The 19,266-nt window shown below is 34.5% G+C and overlaps 1 protein-coding gene across 1 annotated transcript in view; it reads left to right on the top strand.

Annotated features, from left to right (window-relative positions):
• Positions 1-19,266, top strand: part of LRP1B (LDL receptor related protein 1B) — a 1,762,610-nt gene that overhangs the window by 865,705 nt on the left and 877,639 nt on the right. The window contains exon 7 of the mRNA XM_053655128.1: positions 13,738-13,900. Coding sequence (XP_053511103.1) covers positions 13,738-13,900 — 163 coding nt within the window. The remainder of the gene's footprint in view (positions 1-13,737; positions 13,901-19,266) is intronic.

Genomic DNA, 19,266 nt, shown 5'->3' on the forward strand with positions numbered 1-19,266 from the left:
CTGAGATTTTCTTGCCGATGTTCTCCTCTAGGACTTTAATGGTGTCATGGCTTATATTTAAGTCTTTTATCCACCTTGAATTTATTTTGGTATATGATGTAAGTTGGTGCTCAAGTTTCATTTTTCTACATGTAGCTGTCCAGTTCTCCCAACACCATTTGTTGAAGAGGCTATCTTTACTCCATTTGATGTTACTGCCCCCTTTGTCAAATATTAATTGACTGTAAAGAGTTGGGTTGATTTCTGGGCTCTCTGTTCAGTTCCATTGGTCTATGTGCCTGTTTTTATGCCAGTACCAGGCTGTTTTGATTACAGTGGCCTTGTAATACAGTTTGATATCAGGTATTGTGATCCCTCCTACCTTGTACTTCTTTCTCAAAAGTGCAGCTGCTATTCGGGGTCATTTATGGTTCCATATAAATTTTTGAAGTGTTTGTTCTATGTCTGTGAAATATGCCATTGGTACTTTAATAGGTATTGCATTGAATCTGTATATTGCTTTGGGTAGTATGGACATTTTGATGATGTTAATTCTTCCAATCCATGAACAAGGTATATGTTTCCATTTGTTTGTATCTTCCTTGATTTCTTTCTTCAGGGCTGTGTAGTTTTCTGCATACTGGTCTTTTACCTCCTTAGTTAGGTTTATTCCCAGATATTTTATTTTTCTTTTTGCTATATTGAATGGGATTTTTTCCTTGATTTCTGCTTCTGCTGATTCATTGTTAGTATACAAGAGGTAAACAGTAGTCTCATAGACAAACCATGGCAAAGGTGACAGTAAATGCTTACTTAGAGTACAGTAATAAGGGCCACACAATTACATGACTCAGAGTTATAGAACAATATTTTGTAGGAGTAGACATTAAAGAAAGAAAGACTCCAGAAAATTGGGAGCAGTACGACTATTAGAAGTCAAGGTATGGCAATTTTAATGCAAAATGGATGTGATGGATTGTCTTTTATCCCCAGTACAACATTTTTCAGTGCATTCTTCTGATCTTTGCTTTATTATTCCTCTTTATTCATTCAAGCTCACCGTTGTTATTACTCTCCTACATTGTTGTATGGCACTGTATTTCCTAGCACTATTGTTACTTACCCTGTGTATTCATTCCTGCAATTGTTATCTGCCTACTTGTGTTTTTATAAAATTATTCACCCACATTAAGTAATATAGAACTTTCTTATATACATCTTTCCTGGGTAGAGAATTTGAGTTCACTTGTAAAATCAAAGAAATTAATGCAGCTGACTAGAGAGCAAAGGAGATAGGACTTCAGATGACCCTGACTTAGAGTTGAGAGCAGAGATTTTAGTAAGGAGATTCTTGAGAAAGGCTCATTGTGAATACAACACCAGTATTGATAAGAAACTATGGACCTAGCACTTATCATGGAGTAAATACAATTCTGTTTTAGGACTGTAGCAGTGAATTAGATGTACAAAATTTCTGCTCATATGGAGTTTATATTTTAGTGTGGAGAGACTGGGAACTAATAAATAAGTAGTAAATTTCAATCAGTTATGAATAATGCAAAAATAAAATTAATACATTGATATTGATTATTGGGGATAAGTTGCTGTGTGGGGTTTTTGTTAGTTTGGTGTGTGTGTTTTTCTTTAAATATTGACTTTAAAGGCTTTCTGAGAAACCGACATTTAAATAAATACCTGACTGAAGTAAAAGTACAAGCTATGCATATTTAAATACTCTTTTGTCTTGAAGATTAAGTACAAATGTCCTAAAGTATAGTTTTCTTTGTAAGTTGATGAGAAAAATAAGGAGCTGCCTGTGACTAGAGTAGAATGAGCAAGGACAGTAAGAGGTAAAAAGGTGGTTTGGAAGACTTGTGAGCCATGTTAAACACTGAATTTTATGCTAAGTGTGGTGGTAAATCATTGGAAATTTTAAGAAGAGGAGTGAGTGATACTTTGGAAAATTAGGGTATAGACAGGATTTTGCAGTAAAACCTGTTGTTTATTAAAACTGTGGAAGAAACAATAACACAAATGGAAGCTGGAAGCCTACTAACACCTTTTCTGGTTCATGTACATGGCAAAACCTTAAAAAGGAATTCTTCTTAAAGTTTTGACTTAAAATAGAGCTAAAATTCAACAAACTTAGATATTTATAAAAATATTGGTGATGTACATTGAAAGCATTCATTCAGGGGAGTAAATATCTAGAGTCTATCAGTTAAGATTTTCTTCATTAGTAATCAACTGTAACAATACAATGATGACTCACTCTAGGTGCTCTGTGAAGATTTTCAGTGGGTTTAGAAGGGTAGCAGAGAGATCACTTAAGAAGCTACTGCAGCCATCAGGAGAGAGAAGGTATTGTCCTAAGGAGAGTTAGCAGAGACTATATATTTTCTGGTAAAGGTTATAAAATTTTCTGATAGACTTGACATGGGGTGAAGTGGGGAGCAATAAGAGAGGAATGAAGAATGAATCTATTTGAGTCATGGGTCAGTTAAGAACATAAAGTTTTGCCTAATAGAAAAAAAAGACACTTTAGTGTAAACTGTATTTACTGTAGAGAGAAAATAACCCTGGCATCTTCTCTAAATGCATCCTCTAGTGGAAATAAGCTTAGTTTGTTGTTTGTATTAGACAAAGGATTAAGGAATAGTAGAACCATGAAGTAGAAGGAGGTTCAAAAGGGGTGGGATCTGGGGAGGAAGGTGGGGATGGTTGGGAGGGGGAGTTGAGGGGGATAGATGCAGACAACTGTACTTGAACAACAATATTTTTTTTTAAAAAAAGCTCATCATTTCATGTCCCTCCTAACAAAAGTATAGGAACAGCTGATATCCATATGAGTATCCGCTATTGGCTCACTATCCTATGTCAGAAGCACCCGCCCCCTTGTCTTTTTTCTTAAATACATACACATATTGTAAGTAGAACTTTGTGACTGTCTGAATGAAGAACTGACCTTGATACTCATTTTGACCATGCTTTATGTGCTTAAGAAATAGTACTGGTGCCTAGGAAGTGGCACTCTTTCAGTAGTTAAAGGATAAGGCAGGGCTCTGTACTGTGCCATTAGTTCATTTCCTTAACAAGGATGTGCCTACCCACAGTATACCCGAGCTGAACTACTATAATACCATTTTAATTATTATACCAAGGAGCCCTGATCATTGAGTCTCATTTATTTGGGTTTTGTTCTGCAAAGCTATAAGGGTCACCAGTCTGATGATGCCTGGTTAGGGCATGTGCCAAGGTTGTGGGTTTAGTCATCAGTCAGGGGCATACAAGAGTCAACTAATTAATGTTTCTCTTTCACATTTATGTTTTTCTCCCTCTCTTCCTTCTTCTCTTTCACTCTCTCACAAAATAATAATAATTATTATTACTCTTATTATTAAACCAAGCCAATAGAGCCTTTGTTTGCTCTATTCAGTTTATTTAGGGAAGACATTTAGTTTTGCAAAATATAAAGTAGTATATGCTCCTTAATAAATATTATGCAAGCATGTGTAAAAAATTACATCATTTTATCATTCACTGAGTCTTTTAAAATATTCTGACAAAGAAATGTAGATAAAACCTAAACGTTAAATTTCCACTTAAAATAAGAAACATATCTTTAGGAAAAGAAAATTGTTTCTCTATAATCTTAGCCTTTTAAAATTTCATTTTTGTTTTATGTTCTCTATAACTCTCTTCAGTGAAAGCAGCATCTCATCTTGAGGGATAATATTTGAGTGTAAATAAAAATACTAGCTTAAAATATTTATAGTAGATAATACTATCTGTGTGGTTGGAAACTATCTATATTTGTAATGTTCTGACTTTCTGTGATGCCTTCAAAATTCCTATCATTCTTGGATCCTTCATTTAAGCTAGAACATAACTTAAATGTATTTCTTCATATATGATTATATATTTAATGTTGACAGAGGAGCTATGGTGAATATATGTCACAAAAACTTGCTATTGTTCTGATACTATTTGAAGCCATCATATCTCTTCCAGAATTGCAGGGTCTTCCTAACTGGTCACCTGCTTTCAGACTCATCCCTTTTTATTTACATGACAGTCACAATGATCTTTTTGAAAAGATGAACAGATGTCTAACTTTCCACTTTGGAACTATTCCCAGGGACTTTCTGTTAAACATTGCAGAATGATCAAAAGTATTTTTTCCATTGCTTTGTTTGTGTGTTTGTTTGCTTGTTTGCCTTAAGTGCACTGTAAATACAGTAAATAAATTTAATTAAGAACATTAAGAACACAAGAAAGAGGAGAAACAAAATGTACACTAATTTTGGAGAATAAAAAGTGGATGATTAAATGATAAATGAATTAGTTTTAATATTTCTTTGCTTTGCTGAGTGCAAATGCAATTAAGATAAAGAAGCCCAGAAAGGCTAAAAAAGGGATATTATGGACTAGACACATCCAAAGGTGGAGATGTAGGATGGGGCTAGAAATAAGATTATCTTACAACCTGTTTTTAGAATATCTTAGCTATGAGATTTCATACCCTGGTCCCACATCAATGAACAACTTATCCTCTACTTTGGAAGAAAATGGGATGTTTGATTTGTGAAACAGTCAAACAATGAGCATCTTGATTGATTTTAAAAAAGCCAAAAGACTGTAGCTGTGGAGCAAGCCAAGTGCTGATTAGAAAAAGAGCAGGGCAGGAGATAGGAAGATGTCAAAAGAAAAATAATTAATGGATTACTGTGGTTTGTGTTTCCATTTAGGCATACATTTTAGAGTTATTTTATAGAAACATGCAATAAGGAATTACATAACAAAGAGAAAAGGAGAAAAATAGAATCAACAACACTGTTTAAGAAAGGAAGTATAATTATAATAAAATACTTTCTGTCAATAAAAATCATATAGTCATAATTACAAAAACATTGAATGTTAATTTAACTAACAATTAAGATTGTGGAAAGATGAGGGGAGAGAGAGTATGAATGTACAAGTCTGTGCTGAGAAAGTCCAGCTATTTTTCATATAACGAGAATGGTTTGGGCAACATCAGTGTAACACGCCAGCCAAGGAGAGTGGACTGGGATACGCGTATGTGAACAATGATGACTTCACTGCACTAGTCAGTGGGGGCATTAAATGCCTTTGAGCAATCATGTGTGCTGTGTGGCTGATCCATTCAAAATGACTGAGCAAATAGAGCAACTAACGTGCATCCAATTTCATTTTAAGTTTGAACATTCCTCTGTAGAAACTATGGGGATGATTCAGATGGCCACAACTATTGACAGTTGATGATTGGCAGCTTTAGCACAACAACATGCCTGCTCATGCATCATGTCTTACGCAGAGTTTTTTTGGCAAAACATCAAATCACTCAGGTGACTGAGACCCCTTACAGCTCAGAGTATGGTACCCTGCAGCTTCTGGCTTCTCCCAAAACTAAAATTACCTTTGAAAGGAAAGAGATTTCAGACTGTCAATGAGATTCAGGAAAATACACAACAGGGAAGCAATAGCAACTGTGTGAGGTCCCAAGGTGCCTACTTTGAAAAGAACTAAGGGGTCATTGTCCTATATACAATGTTTCTTGTATCTTCTTCAATAAATACCTCTATTTTCCATATTACATGGCTGGATACCTTCTGGACAGAGCTCATATATGTGTATATGTACAGGGATACTAAGAATTAAATCATAATCTTGTATATTAGAAAGTTCAACAGCATTTCAGGGGACAAGGGGAAGGGTTTTCAGGAACACATAGAAAGGACACATGGACAAAAACAAGTGGGGGTGGAAATGGGAGGGAGGTGGGGAGGGCTGGAGGTGGTGGGCTGGATTGGGAGTAAAAGGCAGAAAATTACAAACACCATATAAAATAACAAAATATTTTTAAATTACAACAACAACAACAAAAAAGAAATTTCAATAGAGTATATATAAACTTTAAAAACTTTAAAATTGTAATAGAAACATGTTATATATAATAATGGAAATAAAAACAATTGCAGTAGCTGAAAACAATTGGAAGAGAGGAAAGAGAGGTAGACACCTTGTTTTCACTATAAGCTTCCAGTTAAGATATATTTCTAAATATAATCTCCAAGTTAAGAGAAGCCAACAAAGTCTACCTTTAAAAGCCACAAAGGTTTGAAGAAATTCAAACTAATTTAAAAAATGTATGTGCAACTGTGTTCATTGCACATTATTTACAGTAGCCAGAATATGGAAGCAACTTAAATGTCCATCAATAGGCAAATGGATAAAGATGATGTGGTACATGTATATCATGAATATCACTTAACCATACAAAAAAAATGAAAAATAAGATCTGCCCTTGTCAGCTGGATCAAATGGTTGAGCATTGTCCCATACATTAAAGGTTACGTGTTCAATTCCTGGTCAGGGCACATACCTAGGTTGCAGTTTCAATCCCTGGTTGGGTGTGTATGGGAGGCAACTGATCAATGTTTCTCTCTCATACTGATCTCTCTCTCTCTTCTGTCCTTTCCTTTCTCTCTAAAAAAATTATAAACATATCCTCAGGTAAAGATTATATATGTTATATAAGTATATAAATATATTTAACATATACAAATATGTATAAGGTTATATTTTATATATAAATGTATAACATATCCTCAGGTGAACATTTATACATACATACATACATATATACACATATATATATATATATATACACACACACACACACACATATATGAAATGTTACTATTTGCACCAACATGGATGGTGGATGGAGTTAGAGGTTATTATACAAAGTGAAGTAAACCAAGGAGAGAAAGATAAATGCCATATGATTTTGCTTACATGTGAAATTTTAAAAAACTGACTGATTTAAAGATGGTGAAGAAATTAGCCAAAGAATATATATGAAGGACCTATGGACATGAGCATGGGGTTGTGGGCTGAGTGGAGGGGAGTGAAGGGGGTAGAAAGGGGACAACTGTAATAATATAAACAATAAAACAATAGAAACAGACTCATAGATAACAGAGAACAAATTAATGGTCATGAGATAGGAGGGGAGTTGTAGGATGGGTGAAAAGATGAAAGGGATTAAGAAGTAAAAATTGCAAATTATAAAAACAGTCATAGAGATGTAAAGTACAGCATGTGGAGTTTGGCCAGTAATGTTGTAAAACTATGTATAGTGTCAAATGGGCACTCAACTTGTTGATGTAATCACTCTGTAATGTGTGTACATGCTTAATCAATATGCTATATATATGAAACTAATATATTGTATTTCAACTGTAATTGAAAAAATAAGAAATAAGAAATAATAATCAACCTGTAAAAAACAGAAAAAATAAAACCTATAGGGATTTGACTACTATATTACTTTTTTTTTTGTATAAAAAATTACCCCCCAAACTTGCTGGCTTAAAATAGCAAACATATATTCTCTTATATATTCTGTGGGTCAAGTAATCAGGAGTTGATTAGCATGGTGGTTGTCATAGGATTTTTAATAAGATTGTAATCAAGGTGTTAGCCAGGACTGCAGGCATCCAGCATCAACTTCTCTAGGGCTGGAAAACTGGCTTCCAAGCTCATTCTTGCAACTGTTGGTGGTAGACTTCTCTCTGTTCCTTGCTACGTGAGCCTCTCTACAGGCTTGCTTGAGTATCTTCAGAGCATAGTAACAGGTTTCCACCACAGTGAGTGATCAAAAGAGAGAGAAAGAGAGCAAAATGGAAGTTAAAATGCCTTCGATGACTTATCCTTGGAAATCACACAAATCATTTCTACCACATTCTATTTAGTAATGACAATCACAAAGAACAGCCTACATTAAAGGGGAGAAGAAGCTCTGCGTCTTGACAGGAGGAGTACCAAAATATTTGAGGAATATTTCAAAATTATCACAGCTACTACACGTCTGTCTTATTGTGAATTAACTTATTTTTTATCTAGTACTGTACTATTCTCTAGTATATAAATATCATAAGCAATTATAATGCCACAAAATAAGGGCAGTCATTTAGTTCTCTCTGGGAGGCAGCTAATGTTTGTAGAATATCCACAGCACATCATTGTACTGGGTTCTTAAAGTTTGTTGTCTGATATAAGCATCTTAACACTTTGTAAACTGAATATTATATTTATTCCATGAATAATAGATTTTATGGCTGTTAGTATCTTTTGCAAGAACATCCTTTTAAATAGAGCTTATTCCGAACTAAATGATGTATAGTGTTTGCTCTGCTTTGGTGTAATCACACTAATGGCATTTGATCCAGGTTGGCTGCAGACAGGCTTTGTTTGATACCACAAAAATGCTTTACAATTAAAAAAAAAAACTAGTTGACCATATGCAAACAATAGAAGACTTCGAAGGAAATATAGAAATCCATGTCTTGGTAGTCTTTGAAACAAAGAAGCATTTCGAAATGAAAATCATCAGCTGAGTTTGAGCCTGCCTCCTTAGAAGTGCATGTACTCTTTCAGGTCATCATCTAGGTTTGTCATAGCCCCCATGCACAAGTTTTAACCTATTTACATTATTTTTTAATCATTGTATTCATTTAAATGTGTTATATCTGGTTGGTTGGAGATTATACAGCAAATAATTAAAGAAGAGATCAAGTACTAAAATTAGTTAATGTATAATTTGCAAAAGGTTAAAAACATCACATAAAAACATATAGTGAACATTTTTTAACAAGTCATTTAGCTCATTAGTGAGAGAATCTGCAGGATGGTAAAGTTGATTCAAAGGAGTACAAAAGAGACAGGTATTTACAATAAATAAAAAAATATGCTAATTTGAGATTGCAAGGTTAGATTTAACACTAGTTAATGTCATACTGGACAATAAACTAGGGTTATTTTATGATCTGATGAAAATTGTTTTAGTCTGTATTGGACAAATGCTATTTGAAATTTATCAATATACAAATTGGTATCTAAATTCATAGAGACTGAGACCTAATGAAAACTATTAAATTGTAAGTTAAACAAAAGTTTATCTCTTAGGAGAATTAACTAATCCTAGAAGGGGCTGGTTAGACAATGGTCCAGTATGACATTAAAAGGACATATGACACTTCTTTTATACTTTTTCTTAGCAGGATTTTGACATTTGTCTTTAATAATTTATGGCATGGACCACTTAAAAAATAAACTTGAGGAGGTATATTATTGAAAATTTTGCTAGATCTGCCATAGCAAAATATCACAGACTGAGTGCTCACACAACAGATGTCCATTTTCTCACAGTTCTGAAGACTGGAGCCCAAGTCAAGTTACCAGCAGGACTAGGCTTCTCTGAGGCTTCTTTCCCTGTTTTGCTTCTCTCCATGGTTTTCAGATGGCCTTTCCCCTGGGTCCAGGAATCCCTGGTCTCTGTATGTCTTAATCTCCTCTTTTTATAAGGACACCGGTCAGATTGGATTAAGGCCTACCCTAATGGCCTTATTTTAACTTAATTATGTTTTAAAAGTCTTTTTTTTTAAATGCAGTCACATTCTGAGGTACCAAGGGTTAGGACTTCAACATATAAATTCTGGAGAAAACAATTGAGTCCATAGCACTATGTATACAGATATTGTAGTAAATTAAAAAAAAAAAAGGTTTAAGTTCTATATTCGCTAATTCTGGTAATTAGTTCTTTGCTTTAAGATATGATGGAAAATTTGATGTAATGTTTTATTTAATTCATTAAATTATAAATTATTATAACTATTTGTCTTATTTTATTTTTTATTGTTTTTAATTTTCCCATAAATTTATAAATTAATTTCCACTAGGACAACTTTAAATTTTTAAACCTAAAAAATATGTGTTTTAGAAAGTGTTAATAGTTACTTATATTTATATAACACTTTCCCAGCTTCAAAATGCTTTCAATAGTTTTATTATTTAACATTTTACCAATATTAATATTTAGATTATTTTGTAGATATGAGCAAAAAAGTAGCCTTTGCTTTTGGCAATTAAGAAATTCTGAGTGACCATTAAGAGACATTAAGAGAAGAGTAGGGGTGAAATCTGGAGATCTTTTAGTTGAAAAAATGAATAAAAGGTAACTAAAGAATATAATAACAAGAACATTTTTAAACTAGTAACACTGACGTTAGGTCTTTCTTTACTGATGACAATGAGTTCTTTTGTCATGTTGAAAGGAATTCAAACAACACATACATGGAGATGTTTAAACAATTCTTAATTTTAATTGATACAAAGGAAAATAATATACCCTTAGGGATGAAAGGTAGAGGACTGGCTGTGCTCTAGAAGCAACTACACCGAAACTTCTATTCATCCTCCACATTGTTTCATGGTTCTTGGTAATGATCAAGAAGCCTTTCAAAGCATCCAACCCAACTTCCTGATTCTTCCTGAGCTTGAATTGGGTCTTCCCCTTGACCAATTACTTTTTGGAACCTCTCGAGGTTTGGGTTCTCTATTCAATCCTTTACCTTTCTAGTCTTTCCCAGGTTAGGCTTTGCTCCTGTATGGCTTTTACTGCACATGTCCAGTGTAAAAACATTTCCCACATGCCATCTTGACTTCTATTGCTCATGTTCAGAAGTTCCTTTATGTCATTTGCTTTCCAAACAACACAGGAGTTTTTCCTCCTACTCCCTTCTATAATATGGTATCAGGCTGGCAGTACCCCTGGGGAGATTTTCTGTCTGCTCTGAAGATTAAATGTCCTCGGCAGCATTTCCCTGGGCTGTGTGAATGAGTCTGTAAATTCAATGGATTCCCGGTAGGCTTAATAGAATGCTGTCCTAATATCTGATTCAGCATCCTAGTTTATTAAGTTTAATATCTCACTCCCTTTGCACCCTCCCTTATTAATAACTATTTAACTACCTATGCTAACTTTACTCCAAAATAATTAGTGATATATTTTTAATGTAATGTCATAAAATGGTTACCGTTATCTTCAGCAATTTCCAACAAACTTTGTCATATATCAGAAAATGAAAATGAAACACTAAATCTGTTGCCTAGAAAAATTCACCTATCTCCTAAAATGTTGAAATCTTGTTAGCTAAATCTATTTTTCTATCTATCTATCTATCTATCTATCTATCTATCTACCTATCTACCTATCTAATTTCTCAGCTTGCTTACTGGAACTCTTAGTATAATTGCCTTAATTCTCCAATCTTAATAGAAATTTCACTGAAATCAGACAGAAATGCCAAATATACAAAACAAATAAACAACTCCTACATTACTAAGTATTTAGCTAATTATCAAGTAACTTAATGAGACCTGCTCCTTCAAACTTGGATGATTGTTAACAATACCTATTGTTTCAGCAGTAGAGAATCTTTCTCTAATTATACTGAGTTGAAAAAAGGTGTGAATTTGTCAAAAAGTTCTTTTCTCTGAAATTACAATTGAATAGACTAAACCAACTGCATGACTAGCATGAAAGATGGGTATTGGATATACTCTAGCACACTATCTGAATTCAAGGTTGTACAATGACATTTGACACAGTGGGTTCTGTGCTCTACCTGACACAAAAATACAAAAAGAATGAAAACCAAAACAAAGCATACATCTACAGATTTCTGGACACAGAAATAGTTCATATTTTTAAGAATTTTGACTGCTGAAGTAGCTGAAAAATGTTGCATGTGGTATGTGGAACATTTAAATTCTTATGCTTCCATAAGGACTGTGTAATTCTGGAATGAAACTGTAATCAATAACCTGATGACGTGTACCCAGTGAAGGTGATATCCACTTTCTGCTCGTGCATGTAAAGCATGATAGACATTTTCATAAAGTTGCTGCTTTCTTTACTTTGACAATATACCATTACGAATGATGATGGTATAAGCATCTATATGAATATTTCTCTTGAGAGAATATCATTCACTGAAGCAGCATGTTACTGAAGAATTCTTTTGAACTGTTGAATTGGAAGAGTGTTTTAGTTCAGATTGCAAAAAGAACATCTTTTTGCCCTGACTTGTGTGGCTCAGTTGCTTGGAGGCTCATCCCATGGACTAAAAGGTTGCAGGTTCAATTCCTGGTCAGGGCAAATACCCTGGTGTTAGGTTTGATTCCCTGTCAGGGCATGTATGTATGAAAAGGCAACCAGTCAATGTTTCTCTGTCTCTCTCTCTCTCTCTCTCTCACACCCTCCCTCACTTTCTCTCTCTTACTCTCTCACTAAAAACAATAAAAAAAAAATGCCCATACCCTCTGGTAAAGTTAAAGAAAAAAGAAACTCTTTTTAGTAAATAAATAATAGATCCATAGTGGGTTCATACAAGGAGGTATCAAAGTATAATTCTCATACATAAAAATATGACTGCCATAAAATTTATAATGAATAAAAACCAGAAATTCATTTATTTGTGGCATTATTAAGGTAACCAGCTTAATATTGCTGCTTGAGGCACATTAGTGGAATTAGATTTTTATAGGTATTTTAAAGAAAAAGAATGTTTAAGTAAGATTTGTAGATTAGATTAAAAAATTTAATAGTTTGGATAATAAGACTATAACCTTTGAGATTATCTTTTCTACCAGAAAAATATCTAATTAGCATGAAATTTCACAATCTGTTAAAAAAGAAAATATTCAAGTCAAACATATATATTCTTCTAGAGTTGTAATCCACAGCAGCCACTAGCTACTAAAATTTTTTTTAACTTTTAAATTCCAATTAATTTAAATGAAATACAATAAAGATTCAGTTTCCCAATTATACTAGCCACATTTTAAGTGCTCACCAGACACATCTGGCTAGTGGCTAATTTCTTGAATAGTATAGATATAGAATATTTCTGTCATTGTAGAAACTACTACTGAACATCACTCTTCCAGAGAATTAATCTCTGAGCAGGTCTACTTTACTGTGGAGGCGACTTCTCTTGCGAGTCCCCCCAGTGCCACAGACATGTGTGAATGAGTAAATATGGCCAAGACAAGACGAGATCTGTTTGGGGATGGAGGAGTGGGCTGTGGCCAGTTTCTTAGGAGAGATAAAGGCCAGCAGCGGCCAGTTTCTCCGAGGAGAAAAAGGCCCTGAGCCTCTTTCTCCGTAGCTTTTTATTGGGTTGTAATACACAGGAATACAGGGCAGCAAGGATCAAACAGTAGATAACATTACAAAGAGATCTGAGGGTTTCAAAGTCTGAGTCAGTGTCTGTCAGAAACTTTGGGAGACATACTCATTTCCTCTCGGACCCTTATCATATGAATGAAAGCACTCTTACCAGAGCAGATTTCACAGGTTTATCAGCAAGTCTTTGTGATGCCAGATTTTCCCCCAGGACACGCTCTAGCAAGGCAAGGAGCTTGGGCAATCTCTCCCCAACAGGTATTCAGGCTTAAGGGGATTAGAGCCAGGAAGTGCTTCTCCCAGAGAACATGGGGACTCGGGTTTTGACAAAGCCGGGGCGGGGGGGGGGCGGTGGCGAGAGTCCATTGCTCTTTGTTGCAGCCCCCCGAGTCCTTCTATGAAGGCCTCCCAAGTGATTGAGTCTGGCTTAAGTTGCCCCCTTCTGTGAGGGGTCTTACCGGTCATTGACTTCTGACCAAGCTCTAGGGGCAGGGAGAGGAATTGAGGCAACATTTGCTATGAGAGACAAGCTTTGTCTCCTGTGGCTGGCATTCCAAAGGTTGTCTCTCGCCACAAGGGGTAGAGATACAATTCCTAAAACCAGGCAGAGCGGTCTACTACAGGCAGACTTATGTACTCTTTGGCTTATGATACTAGATTTGCACCTGTAATTCAATGATTTTGTGTATGTGTATGTTTTTCAGATGTGCAACACATGGCAATTGACTGGCTTACCAGAAATCTCTACTTTGTGGACCATGTCAGTGACCGGATCTTTGTTTGTAATTACAACGGGTCTGTATGCGTCACCCTGATTGACCTGGAGCTTCATAATCCTAAGGCAATAGCAGTGGATCCAATAGCAGGGTAAGACATTCTTGTTTTTAGTGTTAGATTTGAAATTTTCATTAAGTCTGACAACATTTGTGGAATATAAGACTACAGGCTCGATTTTTAAATGGGGATTTTAACAACTGCATTAAAGGAAGAGAAAAGTGTGTGATTTATCAGGCAGATGCTGAGAAACACCAATTTCTTAACACGTCAATATTGCAAGCCTATCCTAACACACAAACAGCCTGCCAGCTTCCAGGACTTGATTTGGAGTCACCAGAGAAGAGCCTCAATATAGTTTTTGGTTAAAAAGAGGAGACTTTAAGTCTACTTAGCAATAGAACTTAAAGTTAGGAAACTTCACAAAAGCTTCTTGAGAGATGTAGTGTTAAGAGAACTAACATCTAACATAATATTTAGTATTTATAAAAGGGATATCATACATGCTCAAGAGTACTACTATAACATTGAGGTCACCTAGTTAGTTGATAGTTAATATTTTTTCTCTAACTACTGATATGTAAAGACTATATTCTTATAGAGTTACTGAATTCTTCATCAAAATTTATCTTCACTGTTTTTGACTTTCAAATTTCATAAGCCACTTTATTGCTTAAAGAGATCTTATCTGAGCCTTTTTTAGCTAAAGTCTCCTTAATATTTTCTAATATAAATGTCCATCAATTTATTTCATTTAATTAGGAAACCAATATGCAAATTTTGCTTTAATTTTACAAACACTATTATTAGAGGAAGAGAGATAAAAATATAGAGTCCTATCAATTCAATTACGTCATCAGTCTTCCTTAGTCAAGAATACTGTCAAATTAATGACACACTATATAACTTTAATAGGAAGATATGCTGGTTTCTCAGATGTTAGTTGTAAGAAAGACTTGAAAACTGAAATGTCACCCTTGTTATTGTTTTAACCACCCCCAGGCAGTTCAGGCAGAAATGTTTGATGGAACATATCCTAAACTGCCATAAGTCTCAGTTCAATGAATGGGAAAATATTTACTGAAGAAACAGCTGTTACCCATATGTGGACTTTTGTCACTCTTTACTTAAAGTCTGATGGAATATTAAGATGCATCATCACAATGGTTCTGATTTTGACAAGAACAGCTTGCACATAAGAACTTCTCTAGGAGGGCTGTGTAATATAATTCTTGAATGTAGCTCTATTTGTATTTGCAGCAGATGGTTTCTCAACTAAATCCGACTGCAGCGATGCTTCAAAAGCCATTAGTAAAAGAAGTTGTATTTACACTGATTTGTGTGGGTTGTTGGATATGGGTAGTAAGAAAAAATTGGAAATATACAAATGTGCTAACAACATTCTTTTAGCATTTTGTTGAGAAATATATTTGCTTGCATGCTTTTTTCTGCATGCACTAACTACATTTCAGATTAGCCTTTACACGGTCTTGTCTGTCAGAAATGTTAAAAGGTGAAGCTACTGTATTTCTCCTTTCATTCTGCCTCTATTATCCTACTCTATTCTCAGAAACTAAGGTCCAGAGAACCTTTTCAAATAAAACTGTCAATCTGAAATATATATATATAATTTCAGATTTAAATATATATATTTCAGATTGTCATTCATATACATATGAATGCCATCTCTCCTTCTGTACAGCAATATATTTTATAGTCTCAACCTTCCTATTTCTCCCTATTACATGAAAGAACCATATTTTGTCATTTTGTCAAAGATACGGGAAAAAACCACATTGTTTGCATTTGTTCTATTCTGAATTCCTTTTGACCTAGTAACTGTTTAAATGCAATTTTGTCATGTATCATTTATCATAATAAGTTCTTTGAAAATTTTTGTTTGAGTTTGGTCTGTCTCTCTCACACATTTTTTTCAATGAGTCATAGAAATCAGAGAAGGAAAATCTGAGCTCTTTTGTAAATATTAGCCTGTCTTCAATAAGTACTTTCAAATATATTCTACTTTTCTTTTAATATCAGAAATTTGGCTAAGATTAATGTGATACTGTCTAGGAAGAGAACAGCAGTTTATTTTTTTCTTTAACTTTTAACGTGGAACCTACTTGAGAATAATTTGAATAGTTGAGGTGAGGATAATGCTGCCTGACCCACTAAAGGGGAAATGTACCACTTACCTTTTCTTCTACACTTTCCTAAATAAATGGGGTGCTATATCTTTGCCTTTTTTTTTTGGTTATAACTTCAGTTGGAAAATATCAGAATGTATGAAAAGTTGACCTATCTCTTAGAGCTTAAGAGCTCAACTTTAATAACTATGGCAATAGAAGGAGATTTACTTTACCCCTGCAAAAACTGCTTTGAAAAAATATTTCTTACTTGGCTATACTCTTCACTTCATTTCCTCAACCTCCTATTCCATTTTTCTCTAAGGGCTATTATAGTATTATTACTATTATCTCTATGATATTTTTTAAAAATAGTTATTCATTGGTTAGATATAGATTACTAATTTTCTTTAGACTCTCAACATAATTTTCCATTTGCAGGCCGGCTCTCAATCCACTGAGCCACACCAGCCAGGGCTTCTCAACACAGTTTGATCTAGGCATCAATCCAAATCTGGCAGGAAAAGATTTTTAATAGACTCTTGCTTTTTAAAATGTTTACACTGACTTGTTAATTTATGTTGTTTTCCTGGAGATGCTTCCTCAGATTTTTCCTTTTATTTTCAAATTTTAGCAATATTTTTGCCAATTGTTTCTTGAAGAAATTTCTTTGAAATATTATATAGTCATTAGACTTAAAAGATAGTATAGAGATCATGGTCCAATGAACATAAAAAATACCATTTCTGGCAGTGGCTGTTAAGGATCTACTGGTTTAATGATTAAGAGCTTGATGCTAGAGTCTCTATCCCTGAGATCAAATTCTAGCTCCACCAGCTACTAGCTGTGTAATGTTGGGTGCCTATTTTACCTGTTTTCTCATCTTAAAAATAGTGAATAATGTTAATTCTACCCTAAGACTTTCCAAGTTGTAGAATATGAGTGTTCTTTAACGTGTTGCCTCAAAAATAAGTACTAATGTGTCCCACATTTTTGATATCATTATGTCTACTACAAGACTTTCTAAAATTATTTATTTTACATAGACTAAATCTAATCTATAAGACAATACTGAGAAAGAGGAGGAGGCATGAAAAAAAAAATGGTATAGCCTGGGAATAAATCTGAGGAATATATAGGAGGTTGTAGGAGAAGAGCACAGAATAACCGTGATTAAGGAAAGTAGCAGAGAAAACACTATTTCAATAATTGATTTTGTGCAAGATGTATTTGGATAACTTCCAAGGGCTTTCGAATGATAAAGGTAAGGAATAAAATTCCTTCATAGTTTCCTTTGTCATTCATCTGTATTTTTAATATAACATTGTTTCACTAATAAACCATGTAGTATTTGGGTCTAATAAAGGTAATAACTGAATACAGGAGTGGAGCTAGTTTACAATTTCATTTCTGAGTTGTTGTCCTAAACTTCCTATTAAAATCATCACACTAAACTTGAAACAAAAATTCATTTCACCAAGAATGTCAAATTATTGCAATATTGAAAAAAAGGGGATAAATTAATCCTAACCGTGATGATTATTAGAAAAACAGAGTATAATTAGAGAGATACTTTAATGACAGTACTAAATTTGGAATTGAAAATTTGGGATTGAAATATTTTGAGGACTTGAGCTACCATGTATAAAACCCAAAATCAACAGTTATAAGACATGGCAACATTGAGAGAGAGGAGAAATCTCCCATGTCATGTGAACTAGCAGAAATGGAGTATTTTACAAATATAATGTATATCCTCTTTCTTCAAAAGATGAGGTTTTGACTTGTAGAGAGTGAAAGGTAGAGTGACTGTAAGATTTTTTTGTGAATCTGTGACCCCACGCCAATACTGAGGGAAAGGGCATTGCCTTTGTTCTCTGTCAGAGCAGACCTTCTACCAGGATGCACAGGTGCCAGGCTCAAACCTCAGAAGTCGAATTCACACAGGAGTGATTGATGGTATTTGATAGTTAATAAGTCTTTTCCCATCACCCTCCTAGATCCTCACTGTAGGTGAAACCAACCATAGCTAAAGAATTAAAGATAGAATCAAAGTTAACACCTGTTAGGGCACAGGACAGACTAATAAGATCCTAATATAAGATGTTGCATGAACATGGGAAACTAGAATATGAAGGAGGTTTGCTTGTGTCCATGTAACAAGGAAATCCTTTGGATAAATATTAGGTTTCTCTCTCCTAGAGCTAGTCTAAGTCCCAAGAGAGAGATTGCACTTACTATTCATTTGCAATAGGACATAAATAGAATCAGTACAGTCCATTGGCTATTAAACCCCTCAAACTATGCTGTGGGCTAATGAAAACTACGAGTTGCACGTCTGATGTGGACACTGGCTCACAGTGTCCGTGTCATTATGGATGAAATAAGACATTCACACAGACTACCTGTGGAGGAAAAGGGCGGGCATGACTTTTCTCTCAAGGGGAGCAAAAGTGGCCCTTGCCATGGCCAGCCTTCACTGGATTTCTCCACACATTACATGATGGTCCTCATTTACTATGCACAGGTTGCTTTAGGTGGTTACCTTTTACAGAAAACAAAGGAGCCAATGCTGCTAATCACATCACAGAAGAGGGATATTTGCAAATGAAAAGGCAAAAGTGGTTGGACCTGTTACAATGGTCCTTGGAAGGTTTAGCATGGATTTTAGGAATTTATTTTGCAGTAAATGTTTGCTGCAACACAACACACAAAAAACATTTTGATAACTTGATGATAAATAGGTAGATAGATAGATAGATGACACTTTCCTAGCCATGTGACAGGTTTCTACAATCAGATACATCTCCCCACTGTTCAGGAGAGCTACATTTCTTAAAGTCATGTAAACATAGTCACCCACAGAATCTTCTTGAATATTTCTGTTCATTAGAAGAAAGCACAGAGAAAAATGGAGATAGTCTACCAGCTCCAAAAATCATTCTCCTGATTTTATGTATTGATCTGCTTTAATTTTCCTTTTGGACATCTGAAATTAAAGTTTCTTTTTAAAAAAGCTGATGAACAAAATGAACTGCTAAAAGTATACTTTGGGTTATTAATGTATCTTTTAAAGAATCTTGGTTCCCCACATAGGAGTGGTACTTACATGGGGTGACCTCTGAATTCAACTATGTAAAGGAAAGTGTTAAGGAGTTACTTTCCTACTTCTTACACTAAATGGGCCCTTAATACACTACATTGAAAACATCCTAAATCTAATCAATTTGTTTGAATTTTTCCAGAAAAATTTACCAATGAGTTTTCTTATCCATGGCAATAAATTCAAACAGCTATCATTATATAACTTTAACCATATTTCTATGGTTTTAT

Source organism: Artibeus jamaicensis, unplaced genomic scaffold (genome assembly GCF_021234435.1).
Source record: "Artibeus jamaicensis isolate MK-2021 breed Jamaican fruit bat unplaced genomic scaffold, CSHL_Jam_final contig_935, whole genome shotgun sequence".
Classification (NCBI taxonomy): domain Eukaryota; kingdom Metazoa; phylum Chordata; class Mammalia; order Chiroptera; family Phyllostomidae; genus Artibeus; species Artibeus jamaicensis.